The following is a 25,823-nucleotide window of genomic DNA, read 5'->3' on the forward strand; positions in this document are numbered from 1 at the left end:
CTCGTCAAAGTGTAGTCTCAGGTACTGTTTGTCTGGAGTACGAAGTGACGCCCAGACAGAGAATTCCAGATTTCTACCACCCTTTGAGTGAAAAAATGCTTCCTGATTTCACTCTTAAATGGCCTGGTTCTAATTTTAAGACTATGCCCCTTGTTTTGGACTCCCCCACCAGAGGAAATAGCTTCTCTCTACTCTATCGAATCCCTTTATCATCTTAAATACCTGAATCAAATCACCCCTCAACCTTCTAAACTCAAGGGAATACAATCCTAAGTTTATGCAGCCTTTCCTCGTAACTTAACCCTTTTAGGTCTGGTAACATTCTGGTGAACCTGCGCTGCACCTCCAGGGCCAATATTTCCTTCCTGAGGTGTGATGCCCAAAACTGAACGCAGTACTCCAGATGGGGTCTGACTAAGGCTCTATTCAGCTGAAGCACCATCTTTCCCCTCTGTATTCCAGACCCCTCGAGATAAAGGCCAACATTCCATTCGCCTTTTTGATTACTTTCTGCAACTGGGAATTAGGTTTTAGAGGTTTGTTGATATGGACACCCAAATCTCTTTGCTCCTCCAGTTCTTAATCTCTCCCCAATAAGAAAATAATCTGCTTTATCTTTTTTCGGTCCATAGTGGATGACCTCACACTTGCCATAGCTTTGCGCACTCACTTAATCTAAGTCAATTTGTAACTTCCTACTCCCATCTACACAATTTATCGAGCCTCCTAACTTCATGTCGTCTGCAAACTTGGATATAAAACTTTCTATTGCTTCATCCAAGTCATTTAAAATGATTCCACCCCCACCAAATTTTTAGCATGATAGCAACAAAAAAAAGAATGGTAGCACGTAACTTCCTACATTATCTACTTTCCAGTGGCACTGTATTAAGCTGATTGAAAAACACAGAAGCTGCAATTACGTCAGTGACTTCCAGTTGGGAAATATCACATTTTCAGCCTCATTATTCTTTGCAAGAAGAATGTTTTCATCATCTCAGCCATACTCACTCCTAATAATAATCCTAACATTTGATATAGTGCCTTTGAAGCCAGGAAGATGCCTCAAAGAGCTTCACAAGATTTCCTGTAAAGTGTAATGACTTTGTATAATGTAGGCAAGCCTGGCTGCCAATGTGCGCACAGCAATGTCTTACAACCATGATAATAATAATCCTTAATAATAATCCTTGCATTTGATATAGCGCTTTTCACGTCGGGAGGACGTCCCAAAGCGCTTCACAGAACACACTGTGATGTGAATGACCAACTTTATTTTTATCTTGTTTTGTCTTGTTGGACAGGTTTTCCTGAAAACCAGAGTGACCAATTTTCACACAGCAATTTCCCACAAACAGCCTTCAAGTGATTCTAAAAATAAATCAGTCACCAACAAGTTCTCAAGAATACTTCACAATTTTGCACCACATCTGTTAATTGAAAATACTTTAAGTTCTCTCCCTGGAAGCCCGAATAACCTCAACAATCTAAGGAACAGGTTTCGGTTCCTGAAAGCTGTACAGAACTGGGGCAAAAATGGTGTTGGGAAACTTCCTCATTTAGTCATAACCAGATCACTGTACAATTTAAAGAACTTGGAACAACTGACTGCTGCAAATTCAGAGTGGGCAACCCCAACCTTTCCCGAAATTAAAACATAGACACTGCACAGCGATTTCATCACAGAGAACAATGTTCCAATCAGGTTTATGCTCCACGTCTATCAGTTAATGGAACATGTTCTAAAGAAATTCACTTCATGATCAACAATCTGCACCAGAACGTATGAGTGAAGCCAGAAATCCACACACTGTGCTCTGGGGCTACTCGCCATAATGTCACCTTCTATTCAGCCTATAGGCTCTTCTTCATGGGAAAGAATGTACATGTCATCTACAGCGTAAAATACTAAGACTTCCCCAGCAGTTCAGCATGGCCACAAATGCAAGATCAGTAGGACAACAATGACCCACGGTTCTAAAACCCTCCCAGGGGTTGGGGGGGTAAGCTGGGTCAAGATGGCTCCAAGGTGCCATGCTTGGCAACAAAGGAATGTTGGAACCATGTTAACTTTCTGAGGCAATCTTGGTTGTCTATTCCTGAGCCAGGCAGGTCTGAAGTACTCCAGGACAATGTTGATGATAGGCCAGCCAACCCGGCTTGTCAGCAGGTCTTGAAGGGGCAGACCCTTCAAGTCTGACAGCAGGGATTCTTCCAACTCGGCTTCTGTTAACCCTGTAAACCAGCTAAAAAAGCAGCAGGAATCTTGCCAGAGATTGCTCTGAATGGCAAGCTATGTGGTTTTTGGTTGGTTAAATTCCAGCAGTACCCCAAAATACTCTGCCCCCGCCCCCCCCCCCACGCCTTTGGAACCTGCAATACGTTACTTATTGTAATACTTTCCAGAATGAGCTCTGCAGGGCGAGACTTCCAAGGAGAGTGCACGTTCCATTCCAGACACAGGGAAATTTCCATGTGTAGATGGCATACATATGCGGAACTCTCCGACTTGGATACTCTTAAGCATGTTGATGGATTTCCGAATGTGTCAGACACCCAGATGACCAAACAACAAAAACTTGAAAAGCTAGATTCCACTGTTTGAGATATTAAGTTCCATTCTCAAATGTTCAGGTCACCGGTCAACTGCTCCGAGACGCTACAAACATGGAGGGTGGTAAATAAATGCAACTTGTTGCTGTTCTGATTGTAGAAAAGCTACCAATGTTAGATCCCTTTACAAAGATGAGCTCAATGCACTATCCCAATTTCACTTACCATTGCAGTGATCCATGTCAGGGGACACCCCAGGAGTGAGCATATACTCTGACATCCATGAAATATCCTCAAAGCTCGACAAATTTTGTGACCAAAACATAGTTGGGAGTCGTAGATTGATGGCGAAAGAGTTACTAATAGGAAGTGAAACTGAGAAAAGCTTCAGCAACACAAAAGATAATAAGATTAATCCTTATGTTTAAGATAGCGCCTCGCAAATCACTTCACAGGATACACTGCAAAGTGAAGTGATCGCGTGGCGTGTATGAAAGCAACACAGCAGCCAATTTGCATGCAGCAATGTCTCACGAACAGCCATAAAGTGAATGATCAATTTTACTTGGAGGATTGTTGGCCAGCACACTGGGAGAAACTCTTCTCTTTTCAAATGGCACCACGTGATCTTTAATGTCCACCTGAACAAGCTGATGGGACCTTGGTTTAACATCTCATCTGAAGTACGGCACCTCACTTCTGACTCAGAGGTAAGCCAGGCTGACAGATAGGACAAACTCTAAAATTATGAATAACGTTTAATGTTGGGTCGGTTAAATTCATTACTTTTTTTTAAAAAAAGGCCACACAATTGAATCAGGGAGTCTTACGTTTCATAAACTTATTTTTCAAAATGTTTTTTTATTTTTCCATAAGTCTGGGAACTTGCAATATTTTCACGTAATATTCTTTTTATTGGCCCACATCCACGCTGAGTACCAAGCATGGAAACAAGTCTGCCTGCCCTACCTTAACATGGTAGTGACTCAGTAACACAGGTATCTGTATCTCCACCAAATGGTCACATGATTGGAGTTCGGCAATTTTCCATGATGAACACGCTTCCAACGACTATTTCCCCGTGCTGTCAGTGCTTTTCACTGTCCTGGGCTCAAAGTTTGCCTGTTAAATAGTGCACTGGGCTGAGAGTAGAAGAACAGATTTACTAGATAATTAGCAAATTGGAGAGTAAAATTTTCACTGACCATAGGTTATACAGGCTACTGGGCATGACTTTCCCTAAGATGGGCGATAATGCATTGCTGACCCTTAATCCTTGTTCTTTTCCAGAGCCCTGCCACCGGCTCCCCATCACTGGCAACCACAGTTATAAAACAAGAGATGATAACCCATGGAGAGAGTAGAATCTCTGGAGGGATCCATGGTAAAGTGTCTGTTGAAGGGAGTGTGGAGCTGATTCACAGCCAGCTCTGTCCTGGGCTCAGATATTGGTTACCTGAACCAGGCAGTTCTGCAGGACTCCATGCCACTGAGAGTTATTTACCTGCCTCACCAATGAGGAAGAAAACACATTATTGGGAGAATTATTCCCAATCCTAATCATAACAAAAGGTGCAAAGGTAGTTTGCCTGATTAAACCTAATTGTACCATTACACCCAAATGGAAACTTGTATTTTTGCTCTCAAGTGTGAGAAATCATGCCTGGCAACAGGCTGGAGGACAGAGAGCAATGAATTGTAGACAGGTTGAGTCAGACTAATAGCCTTGTTAAATGAGAGACAATACATCCCTTGCTGTCAATTCAGATACGATCAGAATCTGTAAATTAGGTTCCAAGTCTGTAGTGCAGGGGTGCCAGAGGCCTGGTGACACCAGGAGCAGAATCCTCTCTCTTTACTTTATTCAGCACTGATCCTCAAAGCCTTCTCATTCTGCAAAGATCATGCTCCTCAAGAACGTGAACCTCTCATCTTCCGACAGCTTTCCAAACTTGTGTTCCGGAACCTGGAATAAAGTGTGGAGAAAATCCCTCAAACAACACTGATACAGCATTGGGAGATGATCCATTAGATATACTGACAACATGCATGCAGAGAGAGAGATTGAGAGAGAGACAAATACACATGGCTGTACCCCTACACTGTGGCACAGTGCTCCCAGTCCTCACCCCTCTGTTCTTTCGGACAGTTGAGTGTCTGACGCTTGTGGAAACCCGTTGTCATGTTAAAGAGAATCCAAATCAGAATGAGTTCCACATACGCAGCAAGTGTGCACTCTGGGGGGACGGATGATAATAATAATAATAATCCTTGCATTTGATATAGCGCTTTTCACGTCGGGAGGATGTCCCAAAGCGCTTCACAGAACACACTGTAAAGTGAATTGACTGTATATTTGTGGGCGAACGCGGCAGCCAATTGCGCACAGCAATGTCCCACAAACAGTCGTAGATTGAAAATGACCAATTTATTATTGTTTTTGGTTTTGGAGGGATTATTATTAGGCTCTGTGTGGAGTAAGGAAACTTGCCCAAGGTTTCGCCCTCTGCCTGGAATTGAACTCAGGTCTCTCACTTGCAAAGCGAGTGCTCTAACCACTGAGCTACAGGACACTGAGGATGGGGGAACATGGAGTAGAAACATAAGAACATAAGAAATAGGAGCAAGAGTAGGCCATTCAGCCCCTCGAGCCTGCCCCGCCATTTAATAAAATCATGGCTGATCTTCTAACCTAATTCTATTTACCTGCCTTAACCCCATATCCCTTAATTTCTTAATTCCTTTAGTTTTTAAAAATCTATCGATCTCAGTTTTGAGCATGTTCAATGACTGACCATCCACAGCCTTCTGGGGTAGAGAATTCCATAAATTCACTACCCTCTGAGTGAAGAAATGTTTTCTCAACTCTGTTTGGAACAGAGAACACACTCTGGATGGTTGGGGGGAGGTTGAGAACACATCCTGAGACAAGCAGAGACCACTGCACCAAAAGGGGGTTCCTCAACCCTTCAGCTTGAGGGCAGCAAACAGAATTTAACAGAAACGTGAATAAAATGTTAAAAAATAAAAAATGTTTTCAGCCAGGAAACTGCTGGAAGAGGTCACAAGTCCTGGTACTTTAAGTGCAATTACTATTAGGCATTAAATAAGGCCACATCCCGAATATTGTCCAGATTACGTACACATCAGAATGGACTGATTTAATGACTCAACAGATTCAACGACTGCCTTTAGTTGTCAGACCATTCTCAATGCAGTTTCTTAAAATTAACAATAATAATAATCCTTGTATTTGATATGTGGCCTTTTCATGTCTTCGAGACATCTTGACCCGAGCTGCTAAAAGTGCTTCACAGAATATATTGCAAAGTGAATTAACTGTATATTTTGTGGGCGAACACATGGAATGTTTGTGCCAATCCTATCCTCACTCATCAATATAAATCCAAGAGGAGTCAGAAGTCAGCAATCCGGAAGCGAAACCCTGGCTATTTATTGCAAGGAGAGTGAAATTAATTGTATCATCGTCTCCACTATGCTGGATCAACCAATATTGCATAGATCAAGTGTATTAACTTGAATAAAGTTTTTTTAAAAAAATAAGCTGCTTTTCTCCTAAACATTTGTAACAGTGGTAGATTTTACACCAGCAACAAGCATTCCCAAGCTGGTGACAAAGGGCAACCCAAAATTTACACTGTGAATGCTCACCACCGCAATGTGATACCCCAGTGCCTCCAGGTGTCGGATCTTCATGGCCAGCTTGTCCTTTGGGTGGGTTGTACCAAGACAAAAGGCAGAGATGGGAGCACAAAGCACAGCCACTCTGCAAAATAAATCATGGTCATTATTACAAAGACAGAATGATCCCCTGGCACTAGGTCCAAGCTAAAGTAAATTAGTTTCCCCACAATTTATTTGTTGTTGGCAAAATTACCACCAAAAGAGAGACAGACAGGAACATGTGAAAGTTTGGATTGTAATGGTATTTGGCCTAAGTCCCCCTGGCTTGGTGGGGGGAGTCAGCCACTGTTCCCACTCTATCTGGAGAATGCAAATACACGGACATCAGATGAAGACAGACTGAGCTCACTTGTCTAGTAATTGAACGAACCTGCCAACATACTCAGGGTGCCATTACCGGCTGAAGTATCGGAGGTCACCTGTAGACTATGCCTCAGCATAAGTCAGAATCTTCAGCACAGAAGGGAAGCAAATAGTCTGCTAAAAGCGGGTTGTGTTGGATACTCCTTTAAGAGTAAATTGACAATTACCAAAAAGGGCCAATAAGAAGAAGGGCAAAAAGTACAAAAAGGACACGAGGAGTGGGACAAAATATAATAATAATAATAATCCTTGCATTTGATATAGCACTTTTCACGTCGGGAGGACGTCCCAAAGCGCTTCACAGAACACACTGTAAAGTGAATTGACTGTATTTTTTGTGGGCGAACGCGGCAGCCAATTGCGCACAGCAATGTCCCACAAACAGTCGCAGATTGAAAATTACCAATTTATTATTGTTTTTGGTTTTGGAGGGATTATTATTAGGCGTGTGGAGTAAGGAAACTTGCCCAAGGTTTCGCCCTGCCGGGAATTGAACTCAGGTCTCTCGCTTGCAAAGCGAGTGCTCTAACCACTGAGCTACAGGACTCCAAAATGTGGTTGAGTGGTGGATTTATGAGTGTTTTGATTGACAAATAAAGAAACTTCCTCACACACCATTGGATTGAGTTGTTACAGGTTGAACTCCATGGAACTTATCTTCCTGCCTACCCACATAATTTTCTTTTAGACTCATTTCATCAACCTCAACAGGTCACTGTCAACTGATGCTCAAGTAATAAGAGGTGCCTGGGATGTTAAGAACAGCCATTAAGGAAATTGATGAACAGACTCAGAATAAGGTTCAGAGCTGCAGTCACCTTACCTCCGTACATCATGCCGGATATCCTCGTTCTGAGGCAGAGAGATCACATTCTTTCTTTCCTGGTCCAAAGTGATTTCAAAATCTTAAAGAGGACAGAAATAGAGGTCGTGAAAGCAACCTTGGGCGAGGTGCTGAGATGATATGCCAAATGGCTCACATCATGAAATAAAAACCGAAAACTGGACTTTCGTTTCAAATTCAAACTAACAATAAATGCTTTCATTTATCTGCTTCCAATTATGTAAATGAGGAAGTGAATGTCCTACTGATCCCGCTCCAGAGTTTCCGCATGCGTTTTAACGATGTTGTGCATTGGTAGACAATATTAATCCTTGCATTTGATATAGCGCCTTAACGCATCTTCAAGACATCTTAAAGCGCCTTCACAGAATATACTGTAAAGTGAATGACTGTACATTTTGTGAGCGAAATGCGACAGCCAATTGCGCACAACAGTGTCCTACAAACAGTCATAGATTGAAGTGACTAATTTATTATTATTATTTTCTTGAAGGAATTATTACCCCCAGAAAAATGATCCTCAAATCAACTAACAAACTGGTTCTTACATGCTGCTAGGTAAATAGAGGCGTGCGGAGTAAGACAACTTGCCCAACATTTTGCGCTGCCAGGAATCAAACCCAGGTCTCTCGCTTGCAAGGCAAGTGCTTTGGATGAGGGGGTAAGTAACAAAGCATTTCCTGACTATTCATTAACTCGTGTTGAGTAAATCACCAGACTGGATAGGCTGAAAGGTCAGTTTCTGAGATGTACTTCCTATGAGTCAAATAAACCATGAAACTTTCAAGCTCAGTTCTTGATTTGGTCAGAGTTAGCTGACTTCACCCAGTGCAGTCATGGGCGGCATTAAAATAGGTCTATGAAGTGCATGGGGAAGAAGGGGGTGGGGAAACCCTCCAAGGATCTGAGTGCTTGATCAACATCTCGTGATCCAGAAATGTAAAGTATGTGGAATCGTGGGTAAATAGCATCTGAATTGGCCCTGGTGTTCCTCCTGCCCACATTGCCCAGACTCACACATGAAGAACAGATGCATCTTAGGAAACAGTCAGAGCTTGCAGTACCCGGGCCAAGTCAACCCTCTCAGCAGAGGAAAGGAGAACAGTTTCAGGGAATGAGAAACGCTCATTGAGGAAGTCAACTCTCCCCAAGTGAGTTTGTCACGTCCGCTTGTGAAATGATTCAGCCATACATGATTAATGTTACATACATCCTCTGCCTCTCCCTTCATGGAAAAAAATAGCAACAAAAACTCACCATGTGGAGACTGCAGAATTAAGCCAATAGCCCGCCACTACACTGCTCAGAGCGATGGTTGTCATGTACTTGACAAAAAATGCATATTTTCACAAGTAAATCTTTTTTATATACAAGTGAAATACCTATAAAATACTCATTTTTCAAAACCAACCCCTGCTGGTAAAGGCTGCTGTCTCCCAGGATACCATACACTGCCCTCTGGACCTCTGAGTTCACACAAACTTTACGGTCTGAGGGTTTCTCAAGACTAGAGTCAGCCAGCCTGGGATGAGAAGGATGGTCCAACTCCAGACAGAGATTGATGTGTTGAAGTAACTGTGTGTTCCTCTCTCGGTATGGATTGGCTGTCATGAGGAAGGAAAAAAAACAGCAAAATTAGAGCACATTTAAAACTGGAAAGACACACCTTGTTCTCCAACTTACAACTTAGCTCCTTATCACGTTATCAAACACTTCACAGGCTTTGGGTCCACGACCCTTCACACGACCTTCATCGGACCGAATCTGGTGAAGGGTCATGGACCCGAAACGTTGACTCACTTTCCTTTCTCCATAGATGCTGCCTAACCTGCTGAGTTTTCCCAGCTCTCTCCATTTTTGCTTCAGATTCCAGCATCTGCAGTATTTTGTGTTTTACTTCACAGGATTTAACTGGAAACTATAGTGACTGTATATTTTGTAGGTGAAAACAGCAACCAATGCAAAGCAATGTCCTAAAAAAAAGCCGTGAAGTGAATGACCAACTTTACCTAAAAGATTGTTGGCCAAAATACTGGGAGAAACTCCCTTGTCTTTTCAAGTAGTGCCATGGGATCTTTAACATCCATCCGCAAAGGCAAGTAGGACCTTGGTTCAACATCTCATCCAAAGGATGACACCTTGGGCAATACAGCACTGCCCTGCCCTGGACCAAACTCAAAATCTTAACATGTTACTAACCAAGCCACTTGTTGTGTAAATGCTACAGAACAATTCAAAGTGACAACAACTGACCTGTGGAGTGGAGCTCACTTAGGACATCCTCTTCAAAAAGTTTCCTCAGAGCAGCCTTAGGAACATTTCCCATCAGACACAAGTGGTGGACTCCACGGAGGAGATCCAGTGGAGTAAGCCTTGGCAAGTAGGACTCGAACATGCCAGTTAGAATGTCCAAGAATCTAGGACAGAGAGAAAAATACTGCAACTTTTACCAATTTAATTATTTATAACAGTTATCCAACAGTAGTCAATGACGATTTACTCAGATCAAATAATGCCCATAAAAACTGAAAGTTTCTTCCACTCACCTGGAGAAAAGTAGCTAACTGGCACCCACCACTTTACATTTGCCCCCTTATTTCATTCCTCCATACTGTATACCTTAGCCAATTTAAGGATAAGAGGGAATATTCCATAGCGTAGTGGTTAGCATGCTTGCCTTGCAAGCAAGGGAACCAGGCTGGGCAAAACCTTAGGCAAATTTCCTTACTCCACACACCTCTGTTTACCTAGCAGTAAGTAGGAACCCGCTTGTTAGTCGACTGGCGGATCACTTTCCGGGGGTAATAATTCGATCACTCAATTCACAACTGTTTGTTGTGCTGTGCGCAACTGACTGCCAAGTTTCGCTCACAAAATATAGTTAATTCACTTTACAGTATATCCTTGAAGTGTTTTGAGACATCTCAACGACGTGATAAGGCAAATGCAAGGATTATTATTATAATAAGACAGGTTGCTTGACTGTTGGGTGCTGAACAAAACCAGTCTAAGGTGACTGCCCTACACCCTGCACGTTCGGTCACTTTCCTCTTCCCCACCCCGCTCAGTTCCCACCCCCAGCTTGGGTGCCAAGTCAGGACTATTTAATGCCTTGGGATGTCCTCCTGGCATGAAAGACCTACATAAATGTAAATTTATTTTGTTTTACGTAAATCTAATTTATGTTGTCTCACAAAGGGTCTATCCACCAAGACAGTGCGCAGATCGTGAACTAATCATTGTTAAATGAGGGAAAGTGTCTTTGAGAAGTCAGAACTAATTACTGTTCGTGAATCGGAGATGACTTTAAATGATTCGCCAGGATAAATGAGGTTGCAATGGACAGAATCAAATTGTGTACCCACAAGCAAATGAACATGGTCAATTTTGCATAAACTTGCTTGTTTCACCAGAGCAAGTTCTCTTACCAAAGCTACTAATAAAACATTTACCACAGTGTTTTAACAGGAAGGGAGAGAGAGGAAGTCAACCATGGAAGTAGCAGTTACCATGTTGAAAAAAAACTGAAGCTCAGTTTTTGCAATTTCCCCACAGCACTAGTCCCTCCTTAAACTCAAGAAACCACACAACAGCTTGGGCCAAGGCCTCTCATAGTGTTCTGAGAACCCCAGGTTGAGGAGTAAGGCTGTAGAGCCACATATTAACAATGGTTTCTAGGAGAGAATCTGAGAATGCTGTGTAGTGGCAGGATTGGACCCAGAACAAGGGATAAGGGGGAGGTGACCATAGGTACAGTCAAAGAAGTCTTCAGGTGGGATTCAAAGATAGACAGAGGGGGCAAGGTAGAGGTATTTTGACTCCACGCAGCTCAATGTGCTGCAGTGAGTCAGCAAGTCCCTCTTAAGCTGAGGGGAAAGCAAACGGGTCTCTTTACCAACCTCCGGCTCCTACCGCTGCCATGAGAGGGCGGTTCGCCGTGGAGAGGGAGCGGGCGACCTGAAGTTGGAAATGGTCCTCGGGCCAGACGAAAACATTCCCCGGGCCAGAAGCGGCCTGCAGGCCACCAGTTGGACCACCCTGGCCTAGTCTTATGTTCCCTTCTTCCCTGTAGGGTGGGTACCAGCTTGTGCTCAGCAGCTTTGTAGGGAAGGTACTAACCTGTGCTCAGCTTCTTCCTGTAGGAAAAGCAGCAGCTAAAACACCATCTTCCTGCCCCACCATTCAGTGCACCTCATGAATCAAACGTGCTGCGGCTCCCAGTGAAGGGGCACTTTGCATAAAGTGAGTGGACTATTTAAATGTATTGCTTGTAGATAAAGAACCAACTGTGCTTGGCACCAAGACTTACTGTTCTCTGTGTCTCTTGGGCTGATGGTTGACCTGGGAATACGCGCGCAGTGTATACAGCACATCTTTCAGGGTCAGTGATTCTGAGACTGGCAGCACCTTCTCTATGTATGCGTCCATCAGCTCCACATGGCGATATCCCAGATCCCCAAACAGCAATAGGAACGTAATCAGCTAAAACAGAAAAGAAAATGCTATGAGAAGGGAGGACGAAGAAGCCCCTTTGAACCATTTAGTAGTGATAATAATAGTAATCCTTGTATTTGATATCGTCCCACATCACGTCATTCAGACATCTCAAAACGTTTTCACAGAATATATTGTAAAGTGGAATGACTGTGTATTTTTGTGGGTGAAACGCAGCACCCAATTACAAATAGTAGAGTCCCACAAGGGTTTGGATTTATTGTTGGAGAAATTATTAATAATTCTTATTATTACTAAATAATATTAGTCAATTACTACTGCTACTAATTCCTATATTTGGTATAGCGCCTTTCACGACAGACGTTTCAAAGCGCTTCACAGGATTCACTGTATTCTGTGGCCAACCCCAGCAGCCAATTTATGCACAGCAATGTCCAACAAACTGCCATGAAAACTTTTTCTTATTTTGAGGGATTGCTGGCCAGCACACTGGGAGAAGCTCTCTTCTCCTTTCAAATCATGCCATGGGATCTTTAATGTATACCCGAACAGGCAGATTTGACCTCGGCTTAACTTCTCATACGAAGAACAGCACCTCCAGAGGAATGTCAGCCTGGACTATATGATTTTCAGGTGTTGACATGAGTATTCTACCCACAAGGCGAGAGTGCAACCAGCTGAGCCAGCTTGACACGTACTAATAATAATCCTTGCATATGATATAGTTTTCACGTCTTCTAAATGTCTCAAAGCACTTCATAGAATATATTGTAAAGTGAATTGACTGCATATTATGTGAGCGAAACGCGGCAGCCAATTTTGCACAGCAGTGTCCCACAAACAGCAATGTTTGTCAAGCTGGAAATTTACCTGTTTAAGTTGCCAGATGTCCAAGTTGGAAGCCAGGTGATCCCCTATGGCCTGAAGTAGAGATGGATCCCGGTACTGAAGATCCTTACAGGACTGCAAAATGTGAACCAAACGCCAATACGGGATACAGTGGATGTTCTCTGGAACACAATCACATTGTATGGACATTGTGTCACTGACTGTGGTTTTCTAGGTGGCCGGAGGGGGATAGGGGACCAGATGGGCCAGGCGAGGTGGGTGATGGGTTTGCAGTACCCATTGAAGGAGAGGTAATGGGCTGCAGAGTTCTATATGATCTAGAATTTGTAGCAGATGAAACTTGCTAGACTGGCAATCAGAGCATTCTAAAAGTGAAGTTTAGAGCTTATAACAACAACGACGTGCTTCATGCAAGGAAGTGTCTCAGAGCGCTTAACAGTGGTGGAGCCCGACTCCTAGTCCGGGGGAGGTGGCCGTAAGCACTGTTGGAGAGGAAAGTTTTCAGATGGGATTTGAAAGAGGGGAGAGGGAGAGTGTTCCAGAGTTTTAGGGCATAGCAGCTGAAAGTGCGACCTCCAATGATGGGGCGGAGGGTGCGAGGGTCGAGCAGGAGGCCAGTGTCAGCCGAGCAGAGGCGCCGGGTGGTGGATTGGGAAGAAGGGAGATCGGAGAGGTAGGGAGGTGCCAGGGAGTGAATGGATTTGAACACAAGTGTGAGGATCTTGAAGTCGATCCGTTCGGTGATAGGGAGCCAGAGGAGCATGGTCAGAACTGGTGAGATGTTGGTACGGAGTTTGGTTCAGGTAGCAGAGCTTTGAATGAGCTGGATCTTTTGAATGTTGGAGCTGGGGAGACTAGCGAAGAGTGTATTGGAGTAATCCAAGCAGTAGGTGACAAACGCATGCACGGGGGTTTCAGTTGCATTTGGGATAAGGTACAGTCGGAGTTGGGCAATGTGGAGGAGGTGCAAGAAGACGGTCTTGGTCAGGGTCCAGATGTGGGGGAGGAAAGGCAGCTGGTGGTCGAACCGAGCCTAGGTTGCGCACTGGTTCAGTGAGTCTGAGGGAGAGCCCAGGGAGGTTGAAGAATTTAGATCCACAGGAGTGATGACATTGACGGGAGTCAAGGAGTATGGCTTGCGTCATGTCCGTATTCAGCTGCAGGAAGTTTGCACTCCTCCAGGCCCCAATGTCTGCCAGACAAGCTGATAGAACATTGGCGGACCTGGAGTTGGTACTGGAGGAGGCAAAGTAGATTTGTGTGTCATCTGCACACATGTGGAAGTTTACCCCGTATTTGTGGATGACATCGCCTAGAAGGAGCATATAGATAAGGAAAAGAAGAGAGCTGGGATGGTAGTGTGAGAGATTAGAGAGGTCGAGGGTGGTCTTTTCGAGGAGGGGTGTGATGACAGCAGTTTTCAAGGGGAGTGGAACACAGCCTGAGAAGAGAGACTGGTTGAACGTGTTGGCCAGCAGGGAAGAGAGAAGGGGAAGCTGAGTGGCCAGCAACTGGGTGGGGAGGGGGTCAAGGTAGCAGGTGGTGAACTTCATCCGAGTGAATGTGGTTGAGAGGGAGAAATGGGGGCAAAGGAGTGTAAGGGGTGGGGGGGGGGGAGTGGCAGGAGCCATGGCGGAGGGAGAAGGTGGTGTAGATGGTCTGGATGGGGTGGAAGGAAACATGGGGGGGTTGGACAATGCAGCCAAGCATGTGTCAATGGTCACATTTAAATTTTTGCGGCGAAGAAGTTTAGGAACTCTTTGCACTTGGAGTTTGATGTGAAGGCATAGATGAGGGTTTCAGCTGGATTGAGGGTAAGACAGCAGCAAGGCTGGGTAAAGGGAAGATTGAGGAAAATGGACTTGGTCACACAGATAATAATAATAATCCTTGCATTTGATATAGCCCTTTTCACATCTTCTAGACGTCCCAAAGTGCTTCACAGAATATACTGTAAAGTGAATTGACTGTATATTTGTGGGCGAACGCGGCAGCCAATTGCGCACAGCAATGTCCCACAAACAGTGATGGATTGAAAATGACCAATTTATTATTGGTTTTTTTTGGAGGGATTATTATTAGGCTCTGTGTGGAGTAAGGAAACTTGCCCAAGGTTTCGCCCTCTGCCTGGAATTGAACTCAGGTCTCTCACTTGCAAAGGAGTGCTCTAACTACTGAGCTACAGGACTCCACATTCGCACTTCTGTACATAGACATAGTCATTCCTTGACTTCCTGTAGTTTAGTGTTCCTGGACATAGATAGACAGTGTGACTTGCTGATGGCAATGTGTGATTACTCATCACCAGACACTATTGAGAAAAGGACAGGAGAAAATCAGAAGAGAGAAAAAGTGACTTTGGAATCACTAACTGAAGGATTCCCAAGAGGGATAATGACAGCTGGGAAGCGAGTTACTCACCCACAACCTTGTTGGTGCAAGCCTTTAGGAGCAAGTGTGAGCGATGGCCCATGGCAGCAAGTGTGCCGAACATGTGCTGGGCATTTGGAAGAGTAAACTCACTCACCAAAGAGAGAGCTTTCCTCTGCCAAACAAAAAAATGAGAACGTGTAAATGATAAATAATAAAATTACATATTACAATAATAATAATCCTTGCATTTGATATAGCACCTTATCATGTCTTCGAGACATCTCAAAGCACTTCACAGAATATACAGTAAAGTAAATTGCCTCTATATTTTGTGGGCGAAACGCGGCAGCCAATTGTACGCAGCGGTGTCCCACAAACAATCGTGTGACCAATGTTTTTTAAAAAAGGAATTATTACCCCCGGAAAAGCGATCCGGCAATCGACTAACGACTGGATTTCTACTTACTGCTAGATAAACAGAGCCGTGTCGAGTAAGGAAACTTGTCCAACATTTCACCCAGCCGGAAATCGAACCAAGGTCTCTCGCTTGCGAGGCGTGCTCTAACCACTGATCTATAGGACTCCATATTATTATTATTACAGTTCCATTATTTCCTACCTCAAGCTTCTTCTTTAGAGGCAGAGGAGCATCTTTTCCAACACAACGCATAGTGGTCTGTAAGGCGATTACTGTCTTGATCTCTGGGACCCGCTGCTCCATCAGCAGCCTGCCAACACATAACAATCACAATCGTTCTTATGCAGGGATACCACGATAGACTATAGAGATAACCCAATCCTCACTCTGTGCCACTACTGCAGGTGGGGGGGAGGTAGTGTTAACTCAATTTGCAGCTAGTAAATTCTCGTGCCACCAGTTTACCTCAAGCCCCCTCGTAATGCCTCCACGTTCTTGCAACTTTCCATCTGCTGCAGACAGTTGGCCAGCACGGACAGAGCCCTCTCATCAAACTCATTCAGACGCTCCTGTAAGGCAAAGACATTCCAGGCAGCCAATTATACCACGAGACAGTGGAAAGGGCCATCTATAACTACACAACAGAAGGTGGAGATTCAATGGTCACATTTCATACAAGACCAAACCTCGAGGCACAATACGTTCTGGAGGTTTGAACCTACAACCTTCTGACTCAAAGGCGAGAGTACAACCAGCTGACACACTTCTATTCTTTTGTTGTAACCAGGACCAGGAGACAGAGCTACCAAAGCTTTACCAAATTAAAGTGTGGAGCTTTATTTACCTGGGTAACTCTGAGCAGCGTCTGGACCAGCCGGCTACGCTGTGACACTCCTATCTTTACCAAGGCCAGGAGACTGTATGACAAATCGATAAACTTCATGAAACGAGCTTCTCGCATCGCCTCCTGGCACATCTTCTCAAAGACCGGGTGCTCGAACATCAGCCGCCGCTCATAGTGCTTCTGATCCTCCGACATCTTCTTAGTTGTTTCCCACATGGTGGTCAGAGAGTTGCTGATCATTTTCCAGGTCAGTGTGCTTTCCGAGACCAAATCCAGCACATCACTGGGGGAGTTGCACTTGCTTAGCTGCTCAAAGAACATCTCCTGAGATGACCTCTTGGTTGGTGACACGTTGTCCCACTCAGCATTAAAATTCTCAACAGGCAGCTCTAACTGGTGGGATCTCCCAGTTTCAACTGACTGACTGAAGTGAGGCGCCAATAATACGCTGAGATCCTCATTTCTTCCTGTATGGGTATTCCAGTCTTCTGCCTGATTCTCCACAGCTGCCTTTGGTCTCCGTCTCTGGATCTTTCCGGAGTACAAACGGATTGATACTAAACACATGCGTCTTTCTGGCCAAGTATTTAATAAACTGCTTGAGAGACAATACTGAGGACCATTCCTCTTCTTTAGTGATGTTAATATATATATACAGGTTGCTGACCTGCAGCTCTTAACAGTATGCCCTGTCCATCTCCGCAAGGGATGGGTGCTCAGACACAGCCTCAAGTTCTTAATAAGATGATTCCCAACTGAATTGATAATCATAATGAGATGAGAACAGGCAGTGTGCAGACAGCTTGAATCAGCTTTGCATCAGTTCAGTGCAGCTCAGAAGTCATTATATTACTCTGCAGGACAAAAAGAGAAAACACACTGTAACCACCTAAATCCCAACATAATTCTGAACCAATGCATAATTACTGAGGCTCTCAAACCTTCAACTGTTCTCCTCCAGTCAAGTTTTTTTTGAAGTTTTATAAGGGTTAGTCAGGAACAAAGATAATACAATTTTGGATGCTGACAAATAAAGAAACTCTGCCCCCTTTGGAAGTGAGTGGTGTAGCAGGTGACCACACAGCCCTTGCCACACCTCAAAGTGCATCCGAACTCAGCTCAAGCTGACAAGATGCAAGTCTCCTCTCTGCCTACTGGCGAGCTGAAAAAGGACCAATGCAACATGAGTCTGGGTAGTTTTAACTCAGCTCCGAGTATGCACAAAAACACTTTATTTGCACAGGTCAGCTACTGAGTGAAATGGAAGATATAATGCTAGTGCAGGATGTGGGAGGTGCTTTTCTGAGGTTGAGAAAAGTAGTTTCGTTCCTCACCTAATGCCTAATTTATGTTATATACATTGTCAAATCTTTACAAATGAAGCACAAGTTACATATTCAGAATATTCACACTGCAGCTACCCTGTCAAAACCACATCAGAGTTGATTTAATTAGGGCATCAATTCCCAAACCTGCAGTAGAAATGCAGGTAGTTAACTTTACCCAACCTTTGGTTTAAAATGGTGCCAAATTGTTTTTTTCATCAGCTGTGTGTCTTAACACCCTTCTCTTTTTAGATAGTGCCATGGGATCGTTAGTGCTGCAATGGAGTATCAGCTTAGACTACATGAATCCAAAGTCCTGACAATGCAGCTTGAACCCACAACCTTCTGATTCAGAGGAGACAACAAATTACATTTGTATAGTGCCTTTCACATCAGGAGGACGTCCCAAGGCGCTGGACAGTCAGGATTCTGTACCCAAGCTGGTGGTTGGGATCAGGAGGGTTGGAGGCTGGGGAGTGATAAGAGACCGACTAAGCCAAGCTGACACCTGTGCATGCCATCTACATACAGAACTGTCCCTATGTCTGGAATAGAATGTGCATCGTCTCCCCACGTCCTAGTTACCCAATTATAGAGTATTAAATGCAGATTGGCAAGACTCAAGGCTTGGGGAATCCTAGTGTGTTAAGACTACTGCTGGAGTTCAACCAGCAAATAGCTCGCTATTAAAAGCATTGTCTGGCAAGCTTCCCGCTGCTTTTCAAGCTTTGGCTTTGAGAGCTAACAAGAGATGAATGTGAAGATTCCTTTTTTTCTTAAGTTCACCCATTAGGGAGTGTAGGCTCTGCACTATTTTCTGTATTCGTGGCTCAGAGTCTATGGGGAGAATTTCAGTCTGTAGCTCCGAGTCCTGCTGTTCAACCAGGCTGGCTGGACTCTCCTCAGGGGAGCCCCAGATACTTGCAGATCCGCCTGGTCAGGGGCTGGATGGACTACCAAGATCACCATATAGGATTCACTCAATTGAGACATTCGGTTGGCAAGCGTGTTATATTATACCGAGTTCGGCTCCAAGAGAACATGCTTTCCTTCCACCCACACAGTGTGTTAGTCTGGCTCAGTGGTATGAGGCTTATTGGGCTTTTATTAGGCTTATTATTTTTATTAGGCTTATTGAGATCAAGCGTTAATCACTCGACTAATCACAGGATTCAACACAGACTGCAAACATATGACCAGAGACTGAGGTCGGGTGAAGGTTTTGGAAGATATATTCTAAAAATCTATCAAAACTGTGATATGAGACTATGGAGGAACTCCATCTATGTTACAGAAGACGCTGCACCGAACAGGTCCACAAATCATCATCTGGGATGAAAACCCGGCGGTGAGCGCACACCAATCCTCTGGACGTCTGGAGATGTCTAAATACAGTGAGAACACGTACACTGAACACAATTAAGTACTTCTAAATACAATTATCGCCATTCTTCCACATGTTCCATTTGTTGGGTCAGTGCACTGCGGACCCCACCCCCCACCCCCCGGGACTGCGGACACCTCGTGTGTGAAAGGCGGTGATGACCGCCGCTGCGGCTCATCTCGAGCGGCTTCACAGAGCGGGAGCTCAGAGCTCAGAGGCGGCTGTTAATCAGCCCCTTACCTCCTTTTGCCATTGTTTAGGGTATATGCGCGCGCCCGACATCTCCAGTCCTCGCCGGGAGTCGCCGAGTCTCGCGGTGTGAGGTGAGGAGGCAGAGCCCGTCCACAACTCACCCACTCCCACGGCACCGCCGCCATCTTTATCCCATCCCGGCGCCGCGCGAGGTGACCAGGTTGGGCGGGTTCACGCCCAATTGGGCGAGTTGTTGCTGTCCTGCGCGCGGGGGGGGGGGGCGAGTTTCTAAATTTTAATTTAAACCTGAAAATGTTTTCTTCCCACAGTGTCAAAAGCAACTAAACCGACCACTGTTCTGTCCATCACAGGAGGAGACGCAAAACATTGGGCTACTTTTTGGCCAATTTGGGGGCCTTTGGGCTACAAATGGCTTTGAATTTCTGGCGCAATCTGAGCCCTTCCCACCAAACGTCATATCCGCTCAGATCAGCGCCACTTCCTGTTGGGCCGCGATGGGGGAACGTCCACTGTTTACTCGCAGTGCTGCCAACTCTTCACGTGCTGTACCGCCCACCGCCCACCGCCAGGGTGTACCCCCCTCCCAACCGCCAGGGTGTACCCCCCCCTCCCAACCGCCAGGGTGTACCCCCCTCCCAACCGCCAGGGTGTACCCCCCCCCTCCCAACCGCCAGGGTGTACCCCCCCCCCTCCCAACCGCCAGCGTGTACCCCCCTCCCCCCCACCGCCAGGGTGTACCCCCCCCTCCCAACCGCCAGCGTGTACCCCCCTCCCCCCCACCGCCAGGGTGTACCCCCCTCCCCCCACCGCCAGGGTGTACCCCCCTCCCCCCCACCGCCAGGGTGTACCCCCCACCGCCAGGGTGTACCCCCCCACCGCCAGGGTGTACCCCCTCCCCCCACCGCCAGGGTGTACCCCCCACCGCCAGGGTGTACCCCCCTTCCCCCCACCGCCAGGGTGTACCCCCCTTCCCCCCCACCGCCAGGGTGTGAGTGATGCTGTACCGCCCTCACAGGTTGTGAGTAATGATATCCCCAGTGCCTTCGCCGCCTCCTCCCTTTCCTCCTTCAAGGCCGGTCTCAAGACCTTTCTCTTTGACTGTGCCTTCAGCTCCCCTCTCGACTCTCTACCCCCTCCTCGCTCCCTCCCTTCCCTCCCCTCACCATTTCCCCCCTCCTCGCTCCCTCCCTTCCCTCACCCTGACCATTTCCCCCCTCCTCGCTCCCTCCCTTCCCTCCCCTGACCATTTCCCCCTCCTCGCTCCCTCCCTTCCCTCCCCTCACCATTTCCCCCCTGCTCGGGTCCTGACCCAACTGTAGAGCGCCTTGGGACGTCCTCCTGACGTGAAAGGCGCTCAATAAATGGAATCTTGTTGTTGTAATGCTGCCCCCCCCCCACTTCCACAGGGTGTGAGTGATGCTGAAACCCCCCCCACACACGGGATGTGAGTGATGCTGTACCCCCCCCCCTTCCCACAGGGTGTGAGTGATGCTGAACCCCCCACACACACACACACGGTATGAGTGATGCGGTACTCCTTCCCTCCCCCCCACACTGAGTGTGAGTGACGCTCTACCCCCCCACCCCCGATGTGAGTGCTGCTGTACAGTCACATTTAAAATCAACAAAATGCACTGATGAAAAATGACCATTTTATTGCATATATATATATTAATACGGAATATGAGACACCTTAGAAAAATAGCAACAATTTAGCAAATATAAACTAGTGTTACAGGAGATTGTGTCAATGTTAAAATCAAGGGACTCATACAATATATTTTTGAAAAATAATTATAAATCACTTATACACATATTTTAAGAAATTAATTTTTTAAAAGAAAATACACAATTAGAAAATTTGGTCAAATAATACATATTTCCTGATGGTCCCAGACATGAGTTTCTGCTGTATGGTGCGCATAGTTGTGTTGAACCTCTGCACCTCTTTACTGGTAACAAGCTCATGAACCCTGTTGGAAACTGCCTGAAGAGACACAGAATTTGGCTCAGCTGTACCATCACGGTCAATGGCAACAATATAGCATTCTTCTGGTAGATGAAACCTTGAAATGCTTCACAAATACAGCAACAGATGCCATGCAAGGGAGGAGGGAATGGGGAAGTGACCTGGGTACAGTCAAAGAAAGGTCATTTTAGACAGAATTTAAAGACAGATATAGAGGAAGCAAGATGGAGGGATAGAGGGAAAAAGTTCCAGAGATGAGGGGTGCAATAACTGAAGGCTCAGCCACCAATGGAGGCACAGCGGGTCCGGGGGTTGCATAGCAGATCTAAGTTTGTTTGGTCTCTTCATAGTACTGGAGGGAACACAATGATGTGATGATACTATCATGTCATTTGTCATGCAAAACAAGATGAGAAACAACAGCCTAGTCTACGATTGGATTTTTGACCAAAATCCATTGACTGCACAGTGCAATGCATTCAAAAACTGAACTGTGTATATTGAAACACTCAGTTCGCCACGTATAAATGTAAATAATAATAATCTGCATATCTGCAGGAGATGGCTTGTGTTGACTGGGCAAAGGGAACAACAGTCCCTGTGGTGTGAAGAGATACATTGGAAACAAATTGTCTGGGACAATCACGATCACCCAAACTACATAAATACCATAGTAGCACCATGTTCAAGTACAAACCACACAAAAATGATGAGGTTGCAGAATCCCTCTTGGACAGTGCTTCACATTTAAGGACACATCCACTTTCTACAGGAAACCTTTCCAAAGCCACCAGAGAGGGATACTCAAGCTCGAATTATTTCTTAAAGGAAATGTTATAAAGAGAATTCTTCATCTGCTTCCCTGTGATGGACCCAAACACAATGAAATGGTTTCTCTGCATTATTTTTTAATGATGAAGCTAACAAATGTAAGCCCACATTGTCTTTTGGTCCAGCAATCCAACTTGAGTTCATGCTCTAGGCGTTTGTCTGTCTCGACTTATCTTTTGATTTTATTTTGGTCGACTGGGTGCTGACACATGTGGAAACCCATCACCATGTTTAGAAGTATCCAAACTAAGCTGAGATTTCCATGCATCCCACCGACACATGAAAATCCCAGAGAAAGATCGTTGGAATGCGTACTCTTTCCCTGGAGAGATGCATCCTGCTTACTTAATTCCAGAAAGTATTAGGCACAGGTTGGCAAGAACCAAGGCTCGGGGACCCCAGTGTGCATTGGGGTATTGCTGGAGTCTAACCAGCTAAAACTGTGATTGATATTGCTGTCTAGCAAGCTTTCCTGCTACTTGTCCAGCTAGGACCACACTTCCCGTTAGGGCTTTATCTTACAGGGTTAACAATAGCTGAGTGGGATGACTACCTGCCCTCAATACCTGGTCTGCCCTTCCAGGTCCTGCTATTATGCCAGGTTGGCTGTGCTGTCATCAGCAATACCCTGGAATATTGCACACCCGCCTGACTCAGGATGACCAAGACTGTCACAGAGGTCTGGCTCAATTCTGACATTCCATTGCCAAGCATGTTACGTTGGAGTCAGTTCAGCACCAAGGAGACCCCATTTCTGACAGTGTTTTCGGTCATCTTTCTCCCCACCCCCATCATTTCCCACCCACAGCTCAGGTGCCAAGCCATTATTGTTAAGGCACCTTGGATGTCCTGCCAACACGAAGGGTGCTGTATACATGTAAATTTGTTGAAAGGCCCTTGTGCACAGTAAGCTCCTTTCAGTCCCCGTACTCCCCATCCCCAAAGGCATATTGTGTCTTGGGATCCTATCCTTTCGAGATGAAACTCAGTTCGGTTTAAATTCTTCATGTGGAAGCTGTTTTTCTTATAGAGAATTGGCTTCTAAATTAGGACTTATTTGAATTTTTCATCATTCGGCAGGATCGTAAAAACAAAGTGCTAAAGCTAGGTGAAATTTGTGGGCTGTAATTTCTGGATTAAGTTCCTATTTACACTGCCAATCTTTTCCATTGTTTTATCTGCTCCTCACCAAAACAACACAGGGAAACCGGAAGCAGGAATTTAAGAAAATATTTTTAAGTTGATATTTATCTTATTAGAAACATATTTTTCATATATATTATATATTATATACACACACACACTATATAAACTTTCTTACCCACAATTGCATAGCACCTTAAATAGCACCAAATAAAGAATTATTGGCTATGACACCCGGTGAAATCCCCTTCTTTTTTGAGGAATGTCATGGGATCACCTGAACAGATGAACGGGACTTTGGATAAATCAAATGACAATACTTCCAACAATGCAGTGGTCCCCCAATACTGCGCTGGAATGCCAGCCATGATGAGAAGCTCAAGTTCCATCGTAGGGGTTTGAGCCCACATCCATTTGACTCAGAACCGAGAGTTATACAAACTGAGCCAGGCTGACACAAACTGTGGGAAGTGATGTCATTATACGTTGCACAAAGATGTAATGGCATACTACAAGGAAAAATACAGAATTTCTAGCTAGATAACTCAGCCATAGAGAAACACATTATTCCGGGCATTTGATCTAGCAGAGCATTACGTTGGTGTGTAAACAGCAAAAATATCTCTAAATAAATAAGTCATCAATTGCCAAATATTACTTGAATGACAGAGAAGAGATGTATATATATATATACATATACACACAGACACATATAAAGAGAGAGACATACAGACAGAGTGGGAGAGAGAAATAGTCACAGAGACAGCTATAACAAACAGAAAGGATAAAGAAGCAATGAAACATCAGTGGGACAGGCAATCACCATATGTGCTCAGAGTTCAGCACATTCTTTAAAATAATAAGAAATGGAGGCACAGTTAAACTAAAACCTACATACCATCCTTCATTCTTAAGCATATTCAACTTGAGAAATGTAACTTATCTTGGGGCCAACGTCTAGAGTTGTCTTTATTGCAAATTGGAACAATGATTAGGTATGTTCCAATCTAAGCATGATAGAGCAGCAATGATGTCCTTCTGTCTCACATCTTGCATTCTCTTGTACTAACTGTCATTTCTCTTTCGTACAAATTAAAGACACACTGAGGATGGAAAGACTTATACAAGTCAAAGGCACTTGTTGCATTCTTTTCACATCACTGTACTCCAGCTACCAGAACCCACTCCAGAAATGATCGTCTGACCATTCAAACAATAAACCCAAGATATTTTAATCCTATTGTAGGAGTGTGTGAACGACATGACTTCACGGTCATTACGAGGGCCAATATCACAAAGCAAATTGGCTCTCACTAGGAATGAGCTGTTGGCATAGATTTAAAATTGACTAATTAAGCAGTATTCCTTATGCAGGTCCCACTGGAGAGATAATGTTAGTGTCTAATCACAGTTTACTTTTGACAGTTTCAAAATATATTTTAACAGCCTTGTCTATTGGATGTAATGTTGTGACAATCTATCACATGGTTTGGTTGGTCACTGCACTGAACAGCACCACCATCTGAAGCTCTATTGCCATTGGTAATTGGCTGAGCATTGAGTCTTAATAATAATAATTCTTGCATTTGATATAGTGCCTTATCACCTCATTGAGATGTCTCAAAGCACTTCACAGAATATATTGTAATATGAATTAACTATGCATTTTGTGAGCAAAACGTGGCAGCCAATTGCGCGTAGCAGTGTCCCATAATCAATGGATTGAGAGTTCAAATTATTATTTTTTTTTAGAGGGATTTATTAATCCCGGAAAGCGATTCACCAATTGACTAACAACCAAGTTCCTACTGACTGCTCTGTAATCAGAGCTGTGTGGAGTAAGGAAACTCAAATCCGAGTCCTCTCGCTAACCACTATGCTGTGGGACTCCACATATATTTATATAAGTCTTGTGAAAAAGTTGAAGCTGTTGTGAAAAGTTGTCTGCGGTCTGTGTTGGCAAGGCCAGCTCACCCACTCTTCCATCTGTAGGTGTAGCCACAATCCAACACTGTTCCTCCATTTATTCTAGCAGTGGACATGTTGGGAGAAGGAGGAGGGGAAGTAATATTAAAAAAAATGTATATATAACTAAAAGAACGCTTACTGCATCATTTCCTTGCCCACCATGTGCATCCCCAGAGGAGCATTGCCATTCACTTATTCCACATAGGATGTGGCATCAGCTATTCCTTCCTATGTAAGTAACACAGCTTAAAAGAATGTAAAAAAAATCCCCCAGCAATTCTATTTGCTTGTTCAACAAAACTGTCTCTAGGAACTAGCCATCCTCAACCAAAACATCCTTCAATACTTTCTTTCTGCACAGTTACTACAGTCATATCAATGAGGTTTTCGATAAAAAGGCCTCTTCAATAATACAATTTGATACATAAATTGATACGTAAATTAGCTATTGTTTTACAAAGTTCAGTAGCTTCCGTTATATATTTTGTATATATATAGCATGAAAAGTGCTATATCAAATGCAAGTATTATTACATCTAATCCTATTTTGTGCCAGTCACCTCTACTGCTTATGCAATTACCTCGC

General features: G+C 44.5%; 1 protein-coding gene across 2 annotated transcripts; it reads right to left on the bottom strand.

Annotated features, from left to right (window-relative positions):
• Positions 1–3,397: 3,397 nt before the first annotated feature.
• fastkd2 (FAST kinase domains 2) lies at positions 3,398–19,523 on the bottom strand. 2 transcript variants are annotated; one of them, XM_007890639.2, is made up of 12 exons: positions 19,467–19,523; positions 16,405–17,258; positions 16,026–16,129; positions 15,762–15,870; positions 15,191–15,314; positions 12,791–12,930; positions 11,775–11,947; positions 9,719–9,882; positions 8,848–9,069; positions 7,445–7,526; positions 6,226–6,340; positions 3,398–4,519 (listed from the first exon to the last, which is right to left on the bottom strand). In XM_007890639.2, the coding sequence occupies exons 2-12, from the start codon at positions 17,173–17,175 to the stop codon at positions 4,442–4,444; spliced, it is 2,082 nt and encodes a 693-aa protein (XP_007888830.2). In that variant the 5' UTR covers positions 17,176–17,258; positions 19,467–19,523; the 3' UTR covers positions 3,398–4,441. The 2 variants fall into 2 exon arrangements, with proteins under 2 accessions (XP_007888830.2, XP_007888831.2); XM_007890640.2 differs by having other exon boundaries at positions 19,354–19,508.
• Positions 19,524–25,823: the final 6,300 nt, after the last annotated feature.

This window comes from Callorhinchus milii, unplaced genomic scaffold (assembly GCF_018977255.1).
Source record: "Callorhinchus milii isolate IMCB2004 unplaced genomic scaffold, IMCB_Cmil_1.0 Scaffold6, whole genome shotgun sequence".
Lineage (NCBI taxonomy): Eukaryota > Metazoa > Chordata > Chondrichthyes > Chimaeriformes > Callorhinchidae > Callorhinchus > Callorhinchus milii.